Below are 23594 nucleotides of genomic sequence, written 5' to 3'. Positions count from 1 at the left end.
ACCTGCTGGGCTCCGGCAATCCTTCCACCTCAGCTTTCCAAGTAGCTGGAATTACAGGCACACGCTACCATGCCCGGCTAATTTTTTGATTTTTATTGTAGAGATGAGGTCTCACCAAATTGCCCAGGTGGGACTCGAATTCGCGGGCTCAGGCAATCCACTCACCTCAGGCTCCCAAGGCGTGGGATTACAGGCTGAGCCACAGAGCCTGGCTAAAACTTAGATTTTAAAAGATCATATACAAAGTGAAAAGAAAGCTATATAGTAAAGATACACAAGAGATGGTTAGGAAAAATGACAAGGACAAAAGCAATAATGGGAAAGGACTCCACAATTTCTGGTACCCGTCAGAGAAGGGGATTCCAAAAAAAGCCTGGCAAGAGAGATTCATTTGAATCAATATTGTTTGGTTGTATGTATCAAACACCTAATCCACTTCTGCTTAGTCGCAAAGGATACATTAACTCATATGAATGGGAAGTGCCATGGACATACTGATGGGATGGTTGAATTCAGGAGTTCAGAGAATGTTATCAAATCTCTTCCCTCCTTGTCTTTCTCATCTTACGTTGGCTTCATTCTTGGGAATGTTTTCTTCATTCAACAGCATTGCTCCAGGCTTGTGTCATTTTTCTCCCATTCATTATTTTGGAAGATTTTCTTTTCCCAGTATTTCAACCAGTACCCTTTCCTCCATCTGGTCACCCCAGAAAGAGACCTTATGATTGGCTAACTTTATGATTTACAACCTCACCAGGAGATGAAAGAGTAGCTCTAGAAAGAGAAAATGGCTGCTGTAACCAAAGAAGAGCTTGTCACATAAGCAGATGTCCTCTTTGCTAGCCAGAGCAATACATTTGATTTGCCAGTTTGTAGCTGTGGCCTTTCTCATCTGAATGGCCTTCAGTATAAGAGGTCATAAGTTCTAGGGGTAAACAATACTTCAGCAGAATGCTTGGAAATGTTAGATACCTTCAAGATGTAGGGGAGACACATGAAATCAGTGAAATTGATGATTATTATAAACAGTCCAGGAATAAACCCAAACTGTGTGTGACAAATGAAACAGGATGTTGGCATGGTTGTTAGTTGTGCTCAAAGATAATTAGTCTTGTATATACGGAGAGCTCCTCTAGGGACAATGAGTTCCTACTAAAAGGAATGTTGTCCTGTGTTTTCTCCCAACAGTTTTGTTTTCTATGCATTTCATTAAACAAAAATTATTAAAGGCAAAAAAGAAAATTCCAGTCTTGTTTTGAATTTTGGCATTTTGGGTTTCAGTAGGATTAGAAAACTTAACTGTTTAAATATATTTTAATTGCTAATTATAACCCTGTGTTCTATATCACTGAATATGTTTATATAAATATTACTTTATATTTTAGGTAGAGTTGTTACTAAATTATTGTAAAGGTCAGAAATCAAACTGAACCATAAAATCTAAAATATAAGTTTCTGTTAAACTGTGGAATTGTGATAATAATAAGGCATTTCAGGGAACTTCCAAACTATAATTCTAGAAGAAAAAATAGGAAAAATAAATAATGGTTGTTTTTTTATTTCACCTAAATATTTCCTTGAAACATGATAAGTTAATAACTTGCCCATTTTATCACTGTTTTGCAGGTGTTTGGCAATATCAATCACCTAAAGTTTGTCCACCGTGAAGTGATCACAGCTATTCAGGAGCACATAAATGAAATGGACACTGTACTGGGAGATTCCTTTGATATTAAATCAAGAGACATGAAAAGAACCCATTAAAATAAAAAGGTAGTTTTTTTTTTGCTCTTATTAAATATTCAACTCATTGCTACAAATGAGTACACCAATTAAGAAGGAGTCACTAAATGCTACTTCCTTCTTCGTGTTTCCTTAAAGCTTCATCATCATGCACAAGTCACGGTGAAAAGACTAAGTTCAACTTCATTTTCAACTCTACTACAGTATAATATGTAGTGGACCAAAAGTTGATAACGGGTATTAGAAAAAACAGCTGTAAATTATCATCAATTGCAAATACGTTTTCACAGAATACGAGTCACCTTTATCTTCACTAACTTAGAAAGAGCTTCTTGACTGCTCTGGAAGCTGAAGAGGGACAGGATGCCATTTTTAACATTCTTTGACAATAATATTCTTTCATTAGAGGGAGTAAAGGGATGCCTAGAAGATGGTAAGACCGAGTCTGAGTACGTTTCCTCTTCTCTTCATTCGGCTAAAAAATGTCACATTTTTATTTTTCTAGAAGGAACTTCAAGAAAAAATGGAAATAGCAAAAAAATCAAGTCACTTAAATGAGTTAGTTTGCAGAGTTTATATTTTGTATTCTGAGATAACAACCATCAAGTCTAAACTGCCTGGCTCAGCTTTGGGCTGTTTGCACTCACCTCGACTCTTTCCAAAGGGTTTGAAGCAGCACAGCTCTTATTTTTAGTTCTTATATAATCCTCCTTTCTCTTTACTCCCTTGCTTTCCTCTCTTCTCATCTAAAGATTTGGAATTGCAGGCATGTACAAACAGATAATAAGCCATCAGAGGGTTGATGGGTCATAAAAAATCCTGTATCACTAATAATACTCTGTCCTTATTTAAAAAGCAATAAATACAGTGGGTATCTACGCTCTCAGAACTTCTTCTGCACCTTTGAGAAAGGAAGGCAATTTGTTTGGATTTTGTTTTGGTTTGATTTTTTTTAGTTACATTTCTCAAACGGAAAGCAGTGATTATTTGAAGGGTCAAAATTCATACCTATAATTAGAAAACATTCAATCCTGGTGATTTTTAAATTATCAACTTTAATCACTGTCTAACTATTATGATATTGTCAGTCTAACATGAGACATTTACATTAAGGATTACATAAGGTATTTGTTCCCTCTGTTGGCAGAAATTAGCATATGTATATATACTGTCAATTTTTTTAATCCTCTACTGCTATTATTGAAGTCCAATCGTCATGCATTAAAATCTCTGTCAACAGATCTAAATTTTACAGAAACTAATAAACATTCTAAACACGCTTTAATAGTTTAGGTTATTGCAACTGCTCACTTCAGGCAACTGGAATCTTCCGTCAAATGCTTAAATGTCACTGTCACTGATTTCCTTCTCTTCCTCCGTTCCGGCAAGCATAATTACAGCTCTGATCACCAAATACTTACCTGCACTTTCACTTAACGGCTTTGTGCTAATTATGTATTTTGGCTTCCTCATTAGAGAATGAGTTACTTGTTAACAGAAAAGTATTAAACTGTATCTTTCTATTCACAAAATGCAGAATAGTGCTTGGGTGTATGTAGAAGCTCAATAAATATGTGCTGTTGGAAAGATGGTATGAAGAAGACATAGGCGTGGGATTAGGGCTAGGTCTTTATTGTGCTCTTTTTTATAATATAAGGAAGGTCAGACCAACCAAGCAAAAGTGGAACTAGGTAAATTAAAACAAATTATACGATAGATCTGTATCAGCATAAAATATTCTGAGAAGGAATAAAGGTATACATTAAAGTAGATCTCTGCATTTTAAGCTGTATTTCATTAGACAATTAGGTCAAGTCGATAAATCAAATTTATTTTTTAAAGTGTTACGGTAATTTTTCACTGAGCTGCCATTTGCTTAACTTAATGAATGCAAATATCTGCCAATTTTGTAGGTCTGCAGTTTCTATTTATACTTACCTCACTAAAAGTAAAACTCTATGAGGGCCGAGATTGTTGTCTGCTTTATTTACTGTTATCTCCCCAGTTCCTAATACTGTATTGAATTAGTAAGTGCTCAGTACATTTTGCTGGATGAAAGAATAAGCTGTGTCAAACTTCACTTAAATTTATATTTCATGTGATAAACAAAAGTGAATTGAATGAGCAATATAGAAATCAGCCATCAGTCGATTGATACTTTTCCTTTTTTGTGTTTCCTTTAGAAAATTGGTGGCCCCAGTGGAGGGAGGAGAATAATTAAGAAAAGCAATATTTTCTGCTCCTGAAGAATGCCCATGGCTACAGTGTATTTCCTATTTAAGGCATCTTCTCCAACATTATTTCAAAGCATGTGTTATTCAGTACTTTAAAATAGAAGTCTGCAGATTGGTTTTTGCTGTTGTTTTATATTTGTATTATCATTAAAAGTCTCTTACAGAACATTGAGTATTTAAAAACAGATTCAACATTTGAGTTTGTCCAAACCTTTTACAGCATTATATATGTGTGTGTATACACACACACACACACACACACACACACACACACACACACACACTGGTGTTTGGTGGGTAGACACTTACTAACATGTTTTATGAGTTCTCTTTTCTCTTTAAAATGAATCTTTCTGATGTTCAGGGCTCAGTGCTATAACTCAGTTCATTGCTGAAATAATAGTTTGGTACTGTCTACACCTGAAGTAAACACTACGTTTCTATTGGCATTGAAAGAACCTGTTTAATTTTGACTGTTTTGAATGCAATGCATGCTTGGGTTCTTAAAAACAGAGGAAAAAGCAGCTTTTTTATTCTTAGTGTCAAGTTTTTTCACTTTCTGTGGCCCTTTTATGTACTTCAGACAATAGTTTCATGCATAAAGACAGATGAGTGTAGTCTTTGTAAATAGATGCTCTGTAAAACTGAGTTCTAATGTGAAAGTCACCAATGTAATGTTCCCTAAGGAGAATGCATATATTTATATGCAGTGAAAAGTGTTATTTGAAATTAAAGACAAGTTTCTGGGGACTATATATCTGTGAATTCAGTCATCGATCTTTTTCAGACTATTGGGGATTAATTTATAATGCTGATACTTATTTTTTGAGAATCTATTAGCAAAACAATATCTATAAACATATACATATATTGCCAGTGATTGCATTGATTACTTCATCTCTAATGTTATGGTTAGCTACTTATTGACTTGTGTCATTCACATTGACAATTTCTTCTCCTACAGAGATAATGCACAGTATAAAATATAATTATAACTGATAACTGTAAATAAAAAAATTCTTTTACTAGATCATTTTTGCTGGTACTTACTGTGCTTTTATTGTGTAAATAAATTATCCATTTGGAATTCAATTCTATTAAGAAATAAAAATATAAATAAGAAGGAATTAAACATTTAAATGCTTGCTATAAATTTAAAAGTGAGGTCTATTAAATATTCCTTGTATTAAATTCAGTGACAATAGATAGATTAGATTGTGTCAGTTAAGCAACTAGATAAAAAATGAGTAATTTTCATCCTTTAGGTAAATATGGTGCTAAGTGGTATGTGCTAGCATTAAAAGCAAATTACTTATCACTTCAATAGTCGCAGCATGAGGGCCTTCTACTGGAAGATGCATTTCCAGTCTTTCTTTGCCCTCAGTTTTATTAAATAAATCAACTGATAATGCTTGGATAAGCAGAAGAAAAAGTTTTGATGGCATTATGGCATTTCCATTCTATAAATGCTTATTCAAGATGTCTCCAAATGGCATTTTCTATATATTTTAGTCACTAACAAGCACAAACACAAGTGATAGATAGTATATATATTTATGTGTGTATCTGTGCATGTGTGAGAGAGAGTGTGTGTGTGTGTGTGTGTGTGTGTGTGTGTATACAAACATACTAGGGAAACCTCCAAAAGTCGAAAATTATTTTTGGAGGGCAGGGCCCTTGTAGTATAGGCTTCCCCCACTAGCTAAGTTTTGTAGGAACCAATCAGCATCAGTGTGTCAGCAAGCGTTGTGAGAAGCTGTGTTCAGCTTCAGTGAATTTTTTTTTGATGGTTCTTTAAATGTGTTTGCCCATTTCATGATGGGAGATTTATGAGTGCACCTGACCACACCACACTGAGTGTTCAGCAGCTTTGGATCACAAATGGCATGATCCTTGTGTGCCACTCTCGCTATGCACCTGATCTCTCCCTGAGTGACATTTTTGGTTTCCCCGGATGAAAAAAAGTCCTCCAAGGGAAATGTTTTGCTGATGTGAAAGAAGTGAAATAAGAAGCACTAAAAGTCATCAAAATGGACGAGTTCAAAAACTGTTTTGAGCAGTGGAAATCATCCTGATAGGGGTATTGCATTAAATGGAAAACACTTTGAAGGTGACTGAAGTTTAAACATGCAAGAAGAAATACACAAATTTTTTATAAATAAATTACGGTTTGGGGGGGGTCCCCCTTGTATATAGATGTAAACATTTGTATGCATACAAGTTTATCAGGTCCAGCCACCTATGTGAACCACAAACTCTTTCCACTTTATCACTTCCAGTTGACCATCTAGCTCGATCTTCAACACCGCTAGAAATGAGGAAAATCACCCTTCCAAAAGGGAAGTCTTGAAACTGGGAAATTCTAATAATAGTTTGAAAATAGCTAAAAACGAGGTTGAGATCCTTGTGATATACTGCGTGGTGTAGCAGCGAAGAGCCTTGGCAAATGGTAGGTGCTAAATAACTAGGTGGTGATTGAGTGAAATAAAGTCTGGTCTTTTTTGAAAAGGTACAAGTTATTTTGAAAAGAGTGACTAGTGAGGAGTTGAGGTTGAGGAGAGTAAATAAACTCAAGGGTGAAAAAGGTAACCCTGGGTACTTCCTCTAGGGATCCAGAAAAAGTTCTACTGCTACACACACACACACAGACACACACACACACACACACACACACACACACACACACACACACACAAATATTATTTTTTAACCCACTCTATTAATGCCTGCATCATATATGTAATATCTATCTATCTATTGATCTATCTATCTATCTACAAGGGAGAACCCCAAATTCCCAGGATTTATTTATAAAAAATTGTGTATTTATTTTTACATGTTTAACTTGTCACCTTTAAAGTACTCTCCATCTAATGCAATACACCAATTAAGACATCTTTTCTACTGCTCAAAACAGTTTTTGAACTCATCAATTTTGATGCCTTATAGTGCTTCTGTTGTTTTTTGTTTCACCCCTTCCACATAAGCAAAACGTTTCCCTTTGAGGACTTTTTTTTTCGTCCAGGAAAACAAAAACAAAAGTCACTTGAGGTGGGTGAATGGGGAGGGTGTACCGTGGGGGCAGGAGCACTTGTAAATCACTCATCATAAAATGGACAAATGTGTTAAAAGAAGTCCACCTCACCAAAAAAAAAAAAATTCACTGAAACTGAACACAGACTTTCACAATGCTAGCTGATACACCGATGCCATGTGTTCCTAGGACACTTACCTAGTGGTGGAAGTATTCCAAGGAGTCTGCCCTCCAAAAAACAATTCCATTTTGGAGTGTATCTCTCCTCATATATACCTATCTATCCATCTATATCTATCTATCTATCTATCTATCTATCTATCTATCTATCTATCTATCTACACTAACACATTGGCTTTGTGGTGTATGAACAGAGGGATCTTTTGGATAGAAGATCTGTTTGATCTTGGACATTTGTAGCTACCAGGATAGATTGGAATTGAGAAGTTCTTCTCTTATTGATTATCTTAGCGTATTGAGACCCTGGGAAGCAGGAATTTGTTCCTAAAATGGTATAAATTCCTCAAGGATAAGCTCCACAGTATGTAGGTCAAAATAAGAACTCAGTAATTATATGATAAATAAATGAATGAATAAATAAATAAATAAATGAGATAGTGTAGCATGGTGGTTTTACAGCCAGAGTTCTGGAGTTAGATCCAGGATAAAATCCTGCTACAGCTTAGCAGCTATGTGACTTGGACAAATTACTCAATCTCACTCAAAGATCTCAAGTAGTATTTGCTAATGAAATGTTGTGATTAGGTATGTATATGTGGGTTTAGGACCTGCAATACCTAAATATGTGATGCACTCTGTTTACCTCAGTCCAGGAGAAAGGCTTCCAACAGTTTTACTATTGGAACTGACTTTTAAATTGATTTATAACAGTTCTTTATATATTAAGTGCATTAAAAACTTGATATAGCTTCTGTCGAAGTGTTCCTCTGGTGGCGGATTGGCAGCTCACCCAGAGGCCGGCAAAATGGTACCAACCAGGCGGCTTCACTGAATCTCTGCTTTTGTAAATTACTTTTTTTACTGTGCTGGAAGCATCGCACTTGCTGCGTACAATAAAGGCAGATGTGTGACAAAAAGTTTAAAAAACTTGATATATAGCATGTATCACCAAATTATACCAAATTGTCAATTGTTTAGTTTACCTTAATATATAGTTTGGCATATAGAAGTTCTAAATTTTTTCATAACTTATAAAGTTTTTATTTATTGTTTTAAGATGATATATTAAGCAGTTTACCTTTTACTTGATACTTTGAAATGCCACTTTTTAGATAATAAGCACATTTAGGCTATATTTTTTTTCTGGAAAGTGTTGCCAATTGTTCGATTTATTGTCTATTCTCATATTAGTATCAGACTCCTTTGAGTAATGTACCTCACAGGGGAATCAGGGACATCTTATGATTAAACTGTACTTTACCAAGAAAGATTTGCTATTAACATGAGAAGAATGAGAATGAAGAGGGCACAACATGAAGAGAAATATTAGACCTGAAATACTAGACATAATTCATTAGATACCATTTTTTTCTACTTTTGAGTATTTTAAAATTTTCAATAACTTTAAAGGTCATTAGACAGGATACACATAGAACAGGTATGATACAATATTGTATAATTTTAAAGTTTCATTTTCAAATAATAAATAATGATAAAAGGAAGTCTTCAAAATATAATGTGGTGTTAAAAGGGTGGGATGCATACACAATGGTCCCAACTTAATATATATAACAGAAAGAATTAGAAAGTGCACATATAGATATGTTGCTAGTTGCTATGAGTATTGAGATTATAAATTTATAATTTTCTTTTCTTTTTATAGTTTTCATATTCTTTACTATGAGCTTAAGATATTCTTATAATCAGTACTGAAGCAACAAGTGTAATTTTAAGCAATAAAACCACTGAAGAAATAAGAAGAGCACATGTAATATCTCCTATAAAACTAAAAGCTGTGTTATATTTATGAACATTATCTGCCTAAAAAGGATGTCTAAAAGTGGCATGCTAGGAGCTTTTTAGGGACCAAGCCTCTATGAAATAGAATTAGAAAGCTATAAATAGCAGACAAGCTTAGATAAAAATATAGCAGGATACAATAAAAAAGGATGGATGTAGTAAGGAAAGAATAATATCTCAGAGGTTTGAAAGGGCATACTTGATGTAGCAGAAAAATTAAACAATGTCAATTACACACATTACCCCTTGCTGTCTACCGACTCTTGCCTTGCCAACTCATGTCCTCTAGACCATGACTTTGACAATCCTTCTCCAATACTCTAATTCATAGTTTCTATCACTTTTTCCCTGACTTTTTTTTTTTGTTCTCTTTTCTCCTTACCCAACCTAATTTCCATAGTCAATTACTATCATCACCCCCTTCCTTACACCTTCTACTCACTTCTCTCTCATTTCTCATTTCTTATCTCTTGGAGAGACCATAGTCCTAGTTAGATCCTCCTGTGTCTAATTTGTGCCTACACCCATGCAATTAAATACAGCTAGCCGTTGGCACTGATTAATCTTACTTTAAATGTATGGTCATACATCTAAATGGCCTTAGACAGTTCCTGGTAACCATCTTGTATTTTCTTATTTCACTCAACCTCCCACTATCTTATCTGACTCCATTTTATTATCTCTTACCGAACCTGCAACACATCTTTCTCCAGCCTTACTCTTAACTGATAAACTAACTTCTACTTCCCTGAGAAAATTGAAGCAATCAGAAGGGAACCACCACAATTTCTTGCCACCCTGTGTACCTACCTACCAGCAGTGAGTAGTTGCTGGAAAGTTATATGTTTAAAAACATTGAATGTAGTTCTAACAAACCTCTCGGTATCCACTAATATAGATAACATGAATAATACAATAAATCAGGATAATTTATAGAAAGGGATGTTTGTGTTTTATCATGTCAACAAAGGAAATCTCATTTTTTGGTGCTACAGCTACAATTATAAGAATATACCATACAGTAGGGCTCTCCCTCAAAGAAAAAAATTAGCAAATTGCACACAACAGAAATTATATAATGCATATTCAGATCATAATGCATGAGAGCAATAAAGAATTTATGAAAGATCATATTAAAAGAATGCATATGTGACAAACTTTTAAAATTATTTGTGGGCCAAAAAGGAAATAAAAATTGCAATCATAAGCTAATAAGATTTTAATGATAATGAAACAATTAGAACACTATGAAAACTTATGAGATGTGGCCAAAACCGTATTCAGATGAAAAAAATACTTTTATTATTTAAAAACAAAAAAGTCAAGAAGCTAGGAAAAATATAAAGATAAACTTTCAATAGCTGCAAGTAATTTAAAAAATAAGAATGTAAGTACATGCCTTTTTTTTAAAGTGATGAAATTCAATTTTGGTTTCTTCTTCCAGAAAGACTGACAAAGAGGGAAAAAATTGCAAACATACATTAAGAATCAGAGAAGTGTGACATAACCACAAATAAAGAAGAGGTTAAAATAAAGACTTACTTAAGTGGCTGTATCGATTCCATCCAAGTCTCATTGGCCAGAGTTCACTCATAAGGTCCCAAACATGCCATGTGGTAGGAACAAGTCTCCCTAAGAAGAAATGGTTTAGTATGGAAGTCAACATTTGTTTCTCTAAAGGTATAGTTAACATATTTTAGGTTTTGCAGAAATTGTAAGCCTGACACAACTCCTCAAATTTCTATTCTAAGTACAAAATCAGCCACAGGTATGTAAAAGAATGAGCATAGCTCTGTTCTGATAAAACTTTATTAACTCATTAATTCATGGTAAACTGGATATAGCTGTCTATCCATAGTTTGTTGAACCCTTGCTAGCACATAGCATTGTTTTGACATAGTATAATTGACTTAGAAATATACTTGTAATATATTTTAAAGAAAGTAGATAATTATTCAAAATTTACATGTGTGCTTCTAAAAATCTATTTATTCCACTGCATACATGTAGATATATGTATATATGAGGAAGGACAAAAAAAAAAAAAACCACTGGAATTTATTTATTAAAAAATTATTTATTCTAACATGTTTAAACTTCAGTTGCCTTCAAAGACTCTTCATTTGATTCAATACACCTATCAAGATGTTTTTTCAATGCTCAAAACAGTTTTTAAATTTGTCAATTTTGATGTCTTTTAGTGCTTCTGCTGTTTTTTGTTTCACCTCTTCCACATTGGCTAACTTTTCTCTTTGAGGACTTTTTTCTTCCTGGGAAATAAAAAAAGTTGCTTTGGCAAGATCAAGTGAATAGGGTGGGTAGGTCATGGGGGCCATGTCGTTTTGGTTAAAAGCTGCTAAACACTCAGTGTAGTACATGCAGGTTCACTCGTAAATCATCCATCATGAAATGGACAAACACTTTGAAAGAATCACACACACAAAAAAAAGTTAATTGGGTTTGAGTCCAAGCACAGTCTCTTACAACAATGCTAGGTGGTACACTGATGCTGATGGGTTCCTAGAATACTAACTTAGCAGGCGAAGCCTATACTACAAGGGATCCACCGTCCAAATATAATTTCTTTTTTGAGGGGGTCTTTCCTCATATTTGCATTACAATAATGAAAGGATATAAACTAAAATGTTAACCCCAGTTATATGTTGGTGTTTTGGTGATTTTCTTTTCTTTGTATCTACATTTTTAAATCTTTTTACAATAATCATGTAGTACTTAAATAATTAATAAATGGAGAAGAAAAAAGAGTGAAGGAGATCCGAGCAAACAAAATTTAAAATGTATCTAAAAACTTCATTAATTATCAAAATACTTTGTGGGCACAGACATAAGTAGACAAATCCACTTAACTGAGTAGAAAGTCTAAAAATAGACATCGGCAAAATATAAGAATTCAATATTTGGAAAAAAGTTGTTGCCTAGAAGAATATATATAATAACATATACTAAAATAAAATGCCTGACACACAATGATTGCTGAATGAATATTTATTCAATAAATAAATTGAGCTATTGAGTAAATATTGATTAACAAATATTTTTGCACAGGATAGTAAATGTCATTTAATTCTTGAAGGTATGGTGATTATATTTTACGTAAAAACTTTTCAATTGTCTTCATAGACACATATATCAGCTTTTCCTCTGTTTTGTCCCTTCCTATACACTGAAAATGTTCTTAATCATGAAATAAAATCATACTGTTTCCCCATTATTTCATGTTCTATTTTTTAGAATTGACACTTTAATTCCTACAGAATTTACCTTATGGATGAACAATTCAGCCTCATTTTCTTTTCACTTAACTAATTCTCCTCAGATCATTAATTCTGTAACACTTCCTTTCCCAACCAAACTGAAATAAAAAAGAATTAAATTTTGCCCCCAACTACCCAAACCAACTACCAGGGCTGCCCTCTGTGGGTTTATGACAATAAAAACTCTAACCCCTCAGGTCTGATAATCAGATGTATGATAATTAACTGTATGAGTAATTATTGTGTTATGCAAATAAACAATGCAGATGAGTCATTTCATTAAACAAGCACCATGGGGTCATTAGGTTTTGATCTCTGTCCTAGTCTTTTGGGGAAAAATACTTTGTATGAACTGCTCTTCTGAACTGGCAATAAAACATCACTAGTAGGTTCACATTAAGCTGGATAATATGCGGACTGCTTGATTTGTATTGAATATGTGTCTGGTGGTTGGGGCCCACTGTAATGAACTAGCCCACAAATCACAGCTTAATGGGAATCTACTTTTACATATTGCTTAATTAAAAGTTGTGAGCTTATTAACATGTGTCTTTGGCACTGAGCTTTGGGGATGTAATCTCTGTGCAAATAAGACTAGGTTGTAAAAGTTTTATAGATTGACGATGATATTATAGTCCATACCTTAATAACCCATCATTTCCCCAAAGAATTTTTCATATCTTACATTCTTTTACCCAGCTGTAACAGACTCTTTTCCTTTTGTTTTCAAATACATAGGACCTTCTGCAATAGGTACTGGTATCAAAAAGGGTTATATCTTCAATCGTTCATCTGAACATCTTCTTATCATTTACTCTTATTAGCAAAGTCTCAAAGCTCCTTTGGAAGAAAGTCTCAAAGCTCCTTTCATTAGAGGGGTTCCAGGTAGCATATATCTATTAGGTACAGGTTTCCAGAATTTCCATTACAAACCTCTATTTTCAGGGATTTATAATTCTGCTATAAAAATTTTTGCCCTAGGCTTCAACGTGGAATACAAGGTCTTAGCCTGAGAGAGTACATTGTTAACACATGAAAAAAAAATCATGTTCTCATCTTACCCAAGTGGAAAAGTAATGGCATGTAACCATTTTCAAATACTTTCTGATATGCCACTATAAGATGGGTGTTTAGAGATTTTTGTTTTGTTTTGTTTTGACATGACGCTTTACAATATATTTGTTTGTAATTTTAGCCAAGACATTTGGTGACTTTTTTAAAATGTCAAAATAAGAGTTGTCTTCTGTATGCCTGCCACTACAGTTTTGGACTGGACACCTCTGAACTTCTTTGGTGGATCCTTTGCAGAGCATTCCTGGAGTTCTTGCATCAAAGTATCTCAGTTTACTAACTCCCAGCAATATTTGGAGTAAACAAAAATTTTATTGTGCTAAAGAATTGCTTTGGCTAATGGGTGGGCCCATTCTAGTTAAAATTCAAGTTGACATCCCAAGATAACAAAGTATCAGTGATCTTTTTTTGATGAAAAGAGCTGTGGGAGGGGATCTCGGTCAAAATTTTGTTACTAAATGGTTGTGTGACCTTGGGGGCTTACTTGAATGAGCTGAACCTGTTTCTATATCGTCAAAAAATTCTGGAGATAACGCAATCTGAAATATTCCTTCAGAATTTGAAATTTTCATATAGCAATTTACACATAGCTTGTTCAATTCACCAGTTCCTTGCATGTCACTAAATTCAATAGGCACTTTAGACTTCAACCTAATATCTCCATAGCATTCTGAGCAGAGGACCATTCACCACTTATGGACACTTTGGCTTCTAAATTACCTTAACATCTTTCCTCCCTCCATACCTCTCTGTTTTTTTTTTCCCATGTCAACTCTGTCATGAAATGTTGACATTCACACGACTTGGTTTGGTGGACTCTTCCTTTGCTGTCCTAAAGGGGATCTGTCCATCCCAGTGACTTCACATGCTCTCCATGTACCTTCTCCCAAATGTTTATCTGGGGACCAGATCATTCTTCCAAACTCTAGAGTTCTTAAAGCTATATGTCTATACTGCACTTGCACTTGAATGAATGCTTCCTTGTCACTTAAAGTTTTGCAACTTTCTGCTCCAAAGCTGCTTTGTCCCTTTCCTGATGAATATACAGTTCTACCTTTTCCCCAGTTATTCAAAGTCCTTGGTTTCATCAGTTTCTTGACCTCTCTGCACTATAAATTATGTCAATTTTTCAAGTGTTCAAATGAGTTTGCTTCATTTTATTCCTAATATAACTTCCTTAGTTTAGGACATTAATTACCTCTTTGGTGACTCAATTTCTTCTTGTCTCCCTCTGCCTCTCCTTTGCCCTGTTCAATTCAGTTTCCAACTTGCCTCCAGAGTGATATTAAAAAACAAAAGTAACTATTACGTTGTCTCCAGTCAGTTAAATACCATTCAATAGCTGTGATATTACATTTAACTGGAGACCTCAAATCCCTATGATCTGGTCTCCAGGTTCACCCCTTGTGACGTCCCTAGTTATTCTCTCTGCTCTAGTCTTCCTGTGTTCCTTCCATTTTCTCAAGAATATGGTTGCCTTTTCTGCCTCAGACCCTGGCATGCTGTCCCCTCCAGCTGGCATACTCCTGTGGCTCTCCTGTCCTTCCCACAGGTAGCCCTCCAAATTTTTGTTAGTGAGGGAGCAGGGAAGGTAGCCCTTGGAATGAGCTTCCTATGTCTTACTGAATGTTTCTCTTCTTCTCTAGGCTATTAAGCCTCGTGAGCACAGTGTCCTCTTCTGTCTTTCAGGAATCTGACCCCAGCTTACCTGGAGCCTGGCACATGGCAGGTGTTTGATGAAAATCTGCTCTCTGATACACTGCAGAGACTGAAGTCCAGCAAAAGACACAGGCCAGGTCTAGGTCATAGCAAGGTCTGAGACTATGTGATCAGCAGGAATCACATATTCCACTTCCCACTGTCTGAAGCTATTATGCCATTTTGTTCCACAGGATGGTAAAAACAATTAAGTAATTAAGCAACAGCTGCTGGTAACATGATCTGGGCCCTTGGTTTAATAATCAGGAATAAGAGCAGGACTTGCTCAAGGCTACCAGGCAGCTCACAGTGAATGCTGGAGACCAGGCTAGCCCTGTAGTGCCAAAGTTTCCGTTTACTCGTCACAACATACTACATATTAGTTGGGAACCTTCTTGCTGCAGATTCATCTTTTACCCTTCTTTTAGTTTCTTTTGTTCTGATTGTGTACATATTGCTGGGGCCAGTTGTTTTTCTATGGGAGAAAATCTTTAAACGAAATTAAATTTTAGCTATTTTCTATAGTTCACCATTCTATAATTATTACCTTTTATAAAGAAAAACACAAAAAACTACAGCTTGACAAAATAAAAGTTTTGTTACTGATGGAATTTTGAGCCTTGCAGTTTGAATGGAACAAAGATTCAGGGGTCATGATAGCCTTTTCTGAACTGCTAAACTCACACCAAGAAGAGGGACAGAATTGCTGTCAGTTTCTGTTTCTTGAGAACTTTTTTACCTTCAGGAAACCTGCTTTCTCAGAGCCTGGCAGGGAGCAAAATTCCCCACCTTCTTAATTCCATCTAGGATTTCTTTCAAGGTTTTGGAACTGAGTGTAAATCAAGGTGCATTTAATTGGATATGGCATGGAAAATGTCAATAGACCATGAGAGCTGAAAACACATCTATTCTCTACACAGGAACATAAATGATATCATTAAAAGCGTTCTAACCCAAACCTTCGGGAGACTTGGAAAATATAAATATTATGCAGGGGGTGGGGCTCCACATCTGAAATGTAGACTAAAATAAATGACCCTTGAGTTGCTTTCCACCCTTGGATGCTATTAGTCTAACATTTCCTTTCGTGACACATAGATAACATTTCTCCTTCAAGACGGTATTCGTTTAGCACCCACAACATTGCAAGGAGTTAATATGACAGAGTCTATTGACCTGAACAAAGGAAAATGCTGAAGAATGATCTGGAAGTCCATGACCACTGAAGCATAGTACCTTAGCAACATTAAAGAGATTGTCAAGGAAGTGTGACTGGTCCCTAGAACAGGTGACTGACTACCTGGAAATCCATTCACATCTGAAAACCATTCAAGTCCATGCTCTTTTTCAACAAGTTCCCCTTTAATGAGGCAAGGGATGCTTGTTTATGGCAAAGGAACAGAAAAGACTTTATTCTAACATCTCAGGCCATGTTTCTTTTTTTTCCCCGTTGTATGCACAGAACTTAATAGGAAAGCCATAATTTTCATGATGTTAAAAGAAAGTACCCTCTATTTTAGTAAAAAGGCTAGACAAACAAGACCCAGTCAGTCCACTGCCCATCATGGGCTGTTAGGGTATCACCATTTCCATTTATGTTCGTTTTGATTTATTTGAAGAAAAATATTTCGTCATAGAAGAATTGTTCAAAGCCACTCCTAGTATAAAATGACTAATGATATTGAGCATGCTGAATCTTAATTATATTAATTTCTACTTTTAAGTAGTTATAATACTGAGGAGTCAATATATACGAGGGAGGAATCACTCCAAAACTAGAATTATCTTTTGAAAGACAGGATCCTTGTAGTGCATTTGAACTATGTTCTTCCATATCAGACCATCAGACAAAGTTTTTATCTGGAAGTTTTGAGAAAGTTGATCATGATTTGCAAAAGAAACTTCCTGAGTTGTGGCAAACAGGTGATTGGTTCTTCCACCATGATAAAACACCTGCCCATACCTCACTGGGTTCAGCAGTTTTTCACCAAAAATGACGCTCCTTGCCCCATCCTCCTTATTTGCCTCATCTCACCCCCAAATGATTTTTTTTTTTTTTTTTTTTGCTTCCCTGGATGAAAAAAGTCCTCAAAGGGAAACGTTTTGCTTATATGAAAGATGTGAAACAAAAATGGCAGAAGCACTAAAAGGCATCAAAATTGATAAGTTCAAAAACTGTATTGAGCAGTGGAAAAAGTATCTCGATAGGTGTATTGCATCAAGTGGAGAGTACTTTGAAGGTGACTGAAATTTAAACACGTAAGAATAAACACACAATTTTTAATGAATAAATTCCAGTTTTTTGAGTCCCCCTTCATACAAAAAGTCACACCTATCTGTTTAATAGCATTTATACATTATTGCAATTGATCAGTGAAGCATAAATCGAGATGTTTTCTTTGGGGCTGATCCCATGGATATAACAAAACAGAAAACAATGTAGGATAATGACCAGGTAAATTTGGCATTGGATAAGAATATAAAGGTCAATCAAATAATGTAGCCTTTTCTTCCCTCAACTTTTTGCTTTCCATCCTTAACCCATGCTATAACCAATGTCAGATGGTTTTGAGTAGGCTCAAACTTACTAAATAATTGTTATAGTGCTGACCATAGTTTAGACATAGGTTCAGGTTAGCAGATATGAAGTTAAATACGGCTTGATCTTGGAGAGTTACTCTGTTTACCATGAAAGCAGAAGTAGAGAGGAATAAACTACCTATAGATAGCAGAGGAGACAGCACGTTATCAGTGGTGGGGCGGAGATCACTGCAGAGTTATGGCCACTATTACTGGAAAGCCTGGCTTAGGGATCTAGGGAGGGAATATCCATCAAATACTTATATTACACAAATCCTTCTCACTATTTGCTTGCATGTATCTCATCACCATGCAGGGTATCCTATGAATGTGTAATGAAAATGCGGTCTGAAATGCATCTGCAAACTTCCCTGAAGATCCATCCCAGAGGATGCTATTGTTGAAACACATCTGTTGAAGTGTGCTTAGAATGCTTATGAAGAAGGCATTTCTCCAGCCTGCTGACACTCACACAGGAAGCATGTGCTCCAGTTACTATCACTGTACGTCTTTTTTTGTATTGTCTCCTTGTCTTTCCATTCCACGCTTCTTAGTCAAAGCTTTCTCTAAAAATATTATGAAGCTTAACAAGTTCTTAAATGTCTTAGTACATCTATATATAAAGTATATGTACACAAAATTATGATATGAAAACAATATTTCTAAGACTGTAAAAAGAGAAGGAAGTTCTCTAAAAAGATCATTTTTATATGATGAATCTGTTTAACTTAGTTTTGTCAATTTGATTGTTGTTTTGAGACATGACATCACTATCAGTTCACCTAGCTTCTGAATCCATGAGATTGTATATGCTTTTTATTCTAGTCATGGACATCATATAAGCATACTTTGATTAATTGATATTCATATGAAATATTCCCATTTTAATAGAATCTATAGTTGTTCTTCAGGGAGAACTCAGCATTTTTATGTGAAATTGGGTGTATATTGCTTAATCATGTCTTTTATCAATTTAATTTACTCACAATAAGTATTCATGTGGGTTCACTTACCAGAGACCTTTTGTTTCATTATAGCTAATAATTTTTAATGCAGTTATAACTAATTATCAAGGAAAAACTCATGAAGCTTCCCATGACATAACAGGATAACTATTTGTGTTAAATAATTGTTTTTGTTGGCATTATAGTTTCAGGAAATATTACAAAATAATATATTTAAAATATAAAAATCATGTAGTTCTTTAACAGTTAAACTCAAAATTCTATTTAATTCATTTTTTGAAACTTAATATTTGCTATGTACACCATTTTTCCTGTTAGATGTACAAGGAGAAAATATAGAGTAATTGTTACTCTGTTAATTTAAAGTATTATGAAATTTCACTGTGTATCATAGATGAGATTTTACTACTGAATCACTTAGATCACTGCAAAAAGATGTAGAAACATGTCCAGAATGCTTTTGAAAAAGGCAGTAGCCATTAACAATTACTTATTTTTTTCAGTACTTGAATAGCAGTATTTCCATCTTTTTAAAATTTCTATAGATTTTTCTCATATAGGTAAGAAGTTAAGATTAAATAAAAATTAAGTAAAATTAGCAGCAGAGGCAAGATGATTGCCCGAACCCAAGGGTTCAAGACCAACCTGGGCAACTTAGTGAGACTTAATCTCTACAACAAATGAAAACATTAGCTGGGCATGGTGGTGCACCCGTGTTTCCGGCTACTTGGAAGGCTGAGGCAGAAGGATCGCCTAAGCCCAGCAGGTGAGGTTGCGGTCACCATGAGCATGTCACTGCACTTCAACCTAGATGACAGAGTGAGACTCTGACTCCAAAAAGAAAAAAAAATTGCAACCATACAGAAATCAAAGTATAGAGAAAATATATTACACTAGTACCATTAATAGTGACTGAAGTATAAGATGCAACACCTCAAAACCTGGAATTTATTTATAAAAAATTGTGTATTTATTCTTAATGTTTAAACTTCAGTCACCTTCAAAGTACTCTCTGTTTGATGCAATACACCTATTGAGATGCTTTTTCACTGCTCAAAACCATTTTTTTGATCTTGTCAATTTTGATGCCTTTTACTGCTTCTGCCATTTTTTTTTTTTTCCTCACCTCTTCCACATGGGCAAAATGTTTTCCTCTGAGGACTTTTTTCATCCAGGAAAATAACCAAAATAAAATATGCTGTGTGAGAGATTGGGAATAGAGAAGGTGGGGCATGAGAGTTATGCCAATTTTGGTCAAAACCTGCTGAACACTCAGCGCAGTATGGGCAGATGTGCTCATCAATCACCCACCATGAAATGGACAAATGTGTTGACAGAATCTCTAAAAAAAAATTCACTAAAGCTGAACACAACCTCTCACAACAATGCTAGCAAGTACACTGATGCCAATGGGTTCCTAGAACACTTACCTAGCAGAAGCCTACACTACAAGCAGCCTGTCCTCCAAAAAATAATTTTTTTAGGGCAGTCTCCCCTTGCATACTGTGTGTATGTGGGGTGTGTGTGTGTGTGTGTGTGTGTGTCCTAGTTAAATCCTTAACTACTCCAATGACATTGGTGCTATTAGTTTTACTATATTTATCAACAAGGGTACTAAGTCTTAGAGTGAAGTAACCTGATTAAAGAGTGGATTAGTATTGAGTTGAATTTTGTCTCATCAAAATTCATATGTTGAAATCCTAACCATTAGTACCTCAAAATGTGACTTTCCTTGAAAATAGGGTCACTACAGATGTAATTAGTCAATATAAGGTTATATATACTGTAGTAAGGTGGGCTCTTAATCCAGTAGGACTGGCATCCATATAAAAAGAAAAAATATATGAAGATATGAATGCTGGCAGAATGCCTTGTGAATGTGATAGCAGGGATCTACAAGCTGAGGGATGCCAAACATTGCTAGCAAATCACCAGAAGCTTGGAGAAAGAAAAGGTAACAGATTTTCTCCTGGCCCTCAGAAGCAGGTAACCTTGCCAATGCCTTGATTCTGGACTTCTGGTCACAAAAACTGCAAGACAGTATGCTGCTTAAGGCACTCTGCTTGTACTACTTCATTATGGCAGTACCAGGAAACTAATACAGGCAACCAAGATGCACTGCATGAGCAGTGTTGACATCAGAACACTCACTGCTTCACTCACTGTTTGACACCTGAGTTGTTCCCTCTCTGTCCAACCGCTAGTCTGAAAGAAGTTTAGCTAAATACCTATGAGGGTATAAACCATTGGTCAAAAGTACTTTGTTGGACTGATTATGGCTTTCTTCTAGAGAAAGTATAGCCATTTCATGCATATGAAAAACAAACATGTGATTTTTAATTCAAACTTTTACTTAGAATGTATGTTTTAATTATAAATGTTCTGTTTAACACCTAAAGTAGTGTTTCCCTTGATACTTTAAATTCAAAATTATATCCCAAGCAAGATAGTGAAGACAACCTTCTCTGAAATACCAAATAAAAATAGGTTGCCTACAAGATTTTATGCATATCTTATTTAAGCAGACGCTGATCATTTAGGGTAAATATGTGTAGCAAACTTCCAATTTGTTAGGGCTAACTCCCACTAAAATGCAAAAACTAATGTTACTTAAGCTTGGCATGGATCAATTGAAAATGAATAATATTATTATATTGAAATTTAAGACTTATTAAAAATTTCTAAGGACTCTCTGAGCTTGACTGTTAGAAATGTTAATGGTGAAGGATTTGAGTCATAATTTTTCATGGTATGACTTTAGTAAGGAAGTTTTCAGAAGTAGGTTCCAGGTGAGGGTTAAATCTAATTCTCTCAGATTTATAGCATTGCAACCACTAACTCAACTACAACAGACCATAGTACTCAAATAGCAGTCAGGAACTTAATAATTCCTCCTCAAATAAGTCACCTGATTAAACATCTCAAATGTTTTGCCATCAAAACTATTTGGAGTCTGTTATGATTAATGGGCCACATCTTGCCAAATGTTGATTTTAAGCAATTCTCAATTTAATGTTTTTCTGGATGAACTGAAAACATAATCTACCAATGGCAATACACAATAATTTTTTCAACATTTTAGAAAATAGTTTATGAGATTTTTATGACTATTAAAAGTTTATGTCTGCTAACTGCTTAAGTAACTTATATGTCCCAGGTCATTCTAGTGATTCAATTTTTAATCATGAAAACTCCCATTATCTGTGAATAGAGAACTCTTCTAAAAACAAATTAAGCTTTCTTAAAGCTTTAATTGCCTTCTCATTGACTTTTGGCTTTGGGGATAAAAACCTACAATGGACTAAGCTATTTGCACTCAACAGAAATGTATCACCACATTGATAACCATACACATTTTGTATTTTTAGTCTTTCTTATTTACCAAGGTGAACAGGAATGCTTTTCTTAAGACTCACCCAATAGTCTCTACTCAATCCTTTTAAAATTGTGATATATATCCCTCTTCCTGTAAACTCCTCTACTAACTACTTGAACCCACTTTAAATAGAAAACTTGCCATGCAAATAATTTATTTCAAATTTCCTTTAAAAAGGAACATCAAAGTTAACTTGAGTTCACATGTCTAACTCGTCCTTTTCCAGCACTCTCTGAAAATAATTTGGATGTAGAAGTAAAAGAAAAGTCTTGCTCAGCACTCACGCTTGCTAAGGTAACAGCACATGCTGACAACTTAGAGGAATTTCTGTAAAAATATAAAGAGGGTGAAGGAAAGGAAAGAACTACAAAGTCCATTTACACAGAGGATTAGAGGTAAAAAAATGGGTCTGGATCATATCTACAAGTCTGTACCTTGTAGAAGTGCACAAGACACAACCACACCAAGCAGGGATCTAACTTTGAGGAGAAAGTTACACTAACAAGGAATAGAGTTATTAGGTTAGTGCAAAAGTAATTTTGATTTTGAACCATGAATTTTAAATCATTATAACTAGGCTCAAACACATCTTTATTAATCAAAATAGAAACCATTACAATCAACACAATTTTGCCAATGAGAAATAAGTTTGTTTATTCTTGTAGTGTAAAAATGCATGCTTTGAGATTTGATGAACTCTTGGAAAACATTTTCTGCATCCAGCTGGTTGTGAAAGCACTGTCCCTGCAAAAAGTTGTCGAGATGCTTGAAGAAGTGGTAATCGGTGGTGGAAGGTCAGGTGAATATGGCTGATGAGGCAAAACTTCATAGGCCAATTTGTTCAACTTTTGAAGTGTTGGTTGTGCAACAGGTGGTTGGGCCATGTCATGGAGAAGAATTGGGCCCTTCGTGTTGACCAATGCCAACAGCAGGCATTGCAGTTTTCAGTGCATCTCATGAATTTGCTGAGCTACTTCTCAGATGCAATGATTTTACTGGGATTCAGAAAACTATAGTGAATCAGACTGGCAGCAGGCCACCAAACAGTGACCGTGACCTTTTTTTTGTGAGGCAAGTTTGACTTTGGGAAGTGCTTTGGAGCTTCTTGGTCCAACCACTGAGTTGATCATCACTGGTTGTCATATAAAATCTACTTTTCATCGCAAGTTACAATCCGTTTGAGAAATTGTTCATTGTTGTTGTGTAGAATAAGAGAAGACAACACGTTGAAATGACAGGTTTTTTATTTTTGATCAGCTCATGAGGCGCTTGCTTATCAAGTTTCTTCAGCTTTCAGTTGGCTTCAAATGCTGACCGATGTAGAATGGTTGACATTGAGTTCTTCGGCAGCTTCTCCAAAGAGGATCAGCTTCAGTCATTGCTCTCGATTAGTCACCGTCAACTTCTGATGGCCAGCCACTATGCGTCTTATTTTCAATGTGCTCATCTCCTTTGCAAAGCTTCTTGAACCACCACTGCACTGTATGCTCAATAGCAGTTCCTGGGCCAAATCTGTGGTTGATGTTAGGAGTTGTCTCTGCTGCTTTATGACCCATTTTGAACTGGAAGAAGAAAATCACTCATATTTGCTTTTTGTCTAACATCATTTCCATAGTCTAAAATAGATATAAAATAAAC

General features: G+C 35.2%; 1 protein-coding gene across 1 annotated transcript in view; it reads left to right on the top strand.

The window, feature by feature from the left end:
• LOC103274104 overlaps positions 1–1764 on the top strand; it is a 242774-nt gene extending 241010 nt beyond the window's left edge. The window contains exon 10 of the mRNA XM_021719309.1: positions 1627–1764. Coding sequence (XP_021574984.1) covers positions 1627–1764 — 138 coding nt within the window. The remainder of the gene's footprint in view (positions 1–1626) is intronic.
• Positions 1765–23594: the final 21830 nt, after the last annotated feature.

The sequence above is a fragment of the Carlito syrichta genome, unplaced genomic scaffold, assembly GCF_000164805.1.
Source record: "Carlito syrichta isolate Samal-C Ts95f unplaced genomic scaffold, Tarsius_syrichta-2.0.1 Scaffold314379, whole genome shotgun sequence".
Classification (NCBI taxonomy): Eukaryota; Metazoa; Chordata; class Mammalia; order Primates; family Tarsiidae; genus Carlito; species Carlito syrichta.
This window is presented reverse-complemented; position numbering and strand designations above follow the sequence as displayed.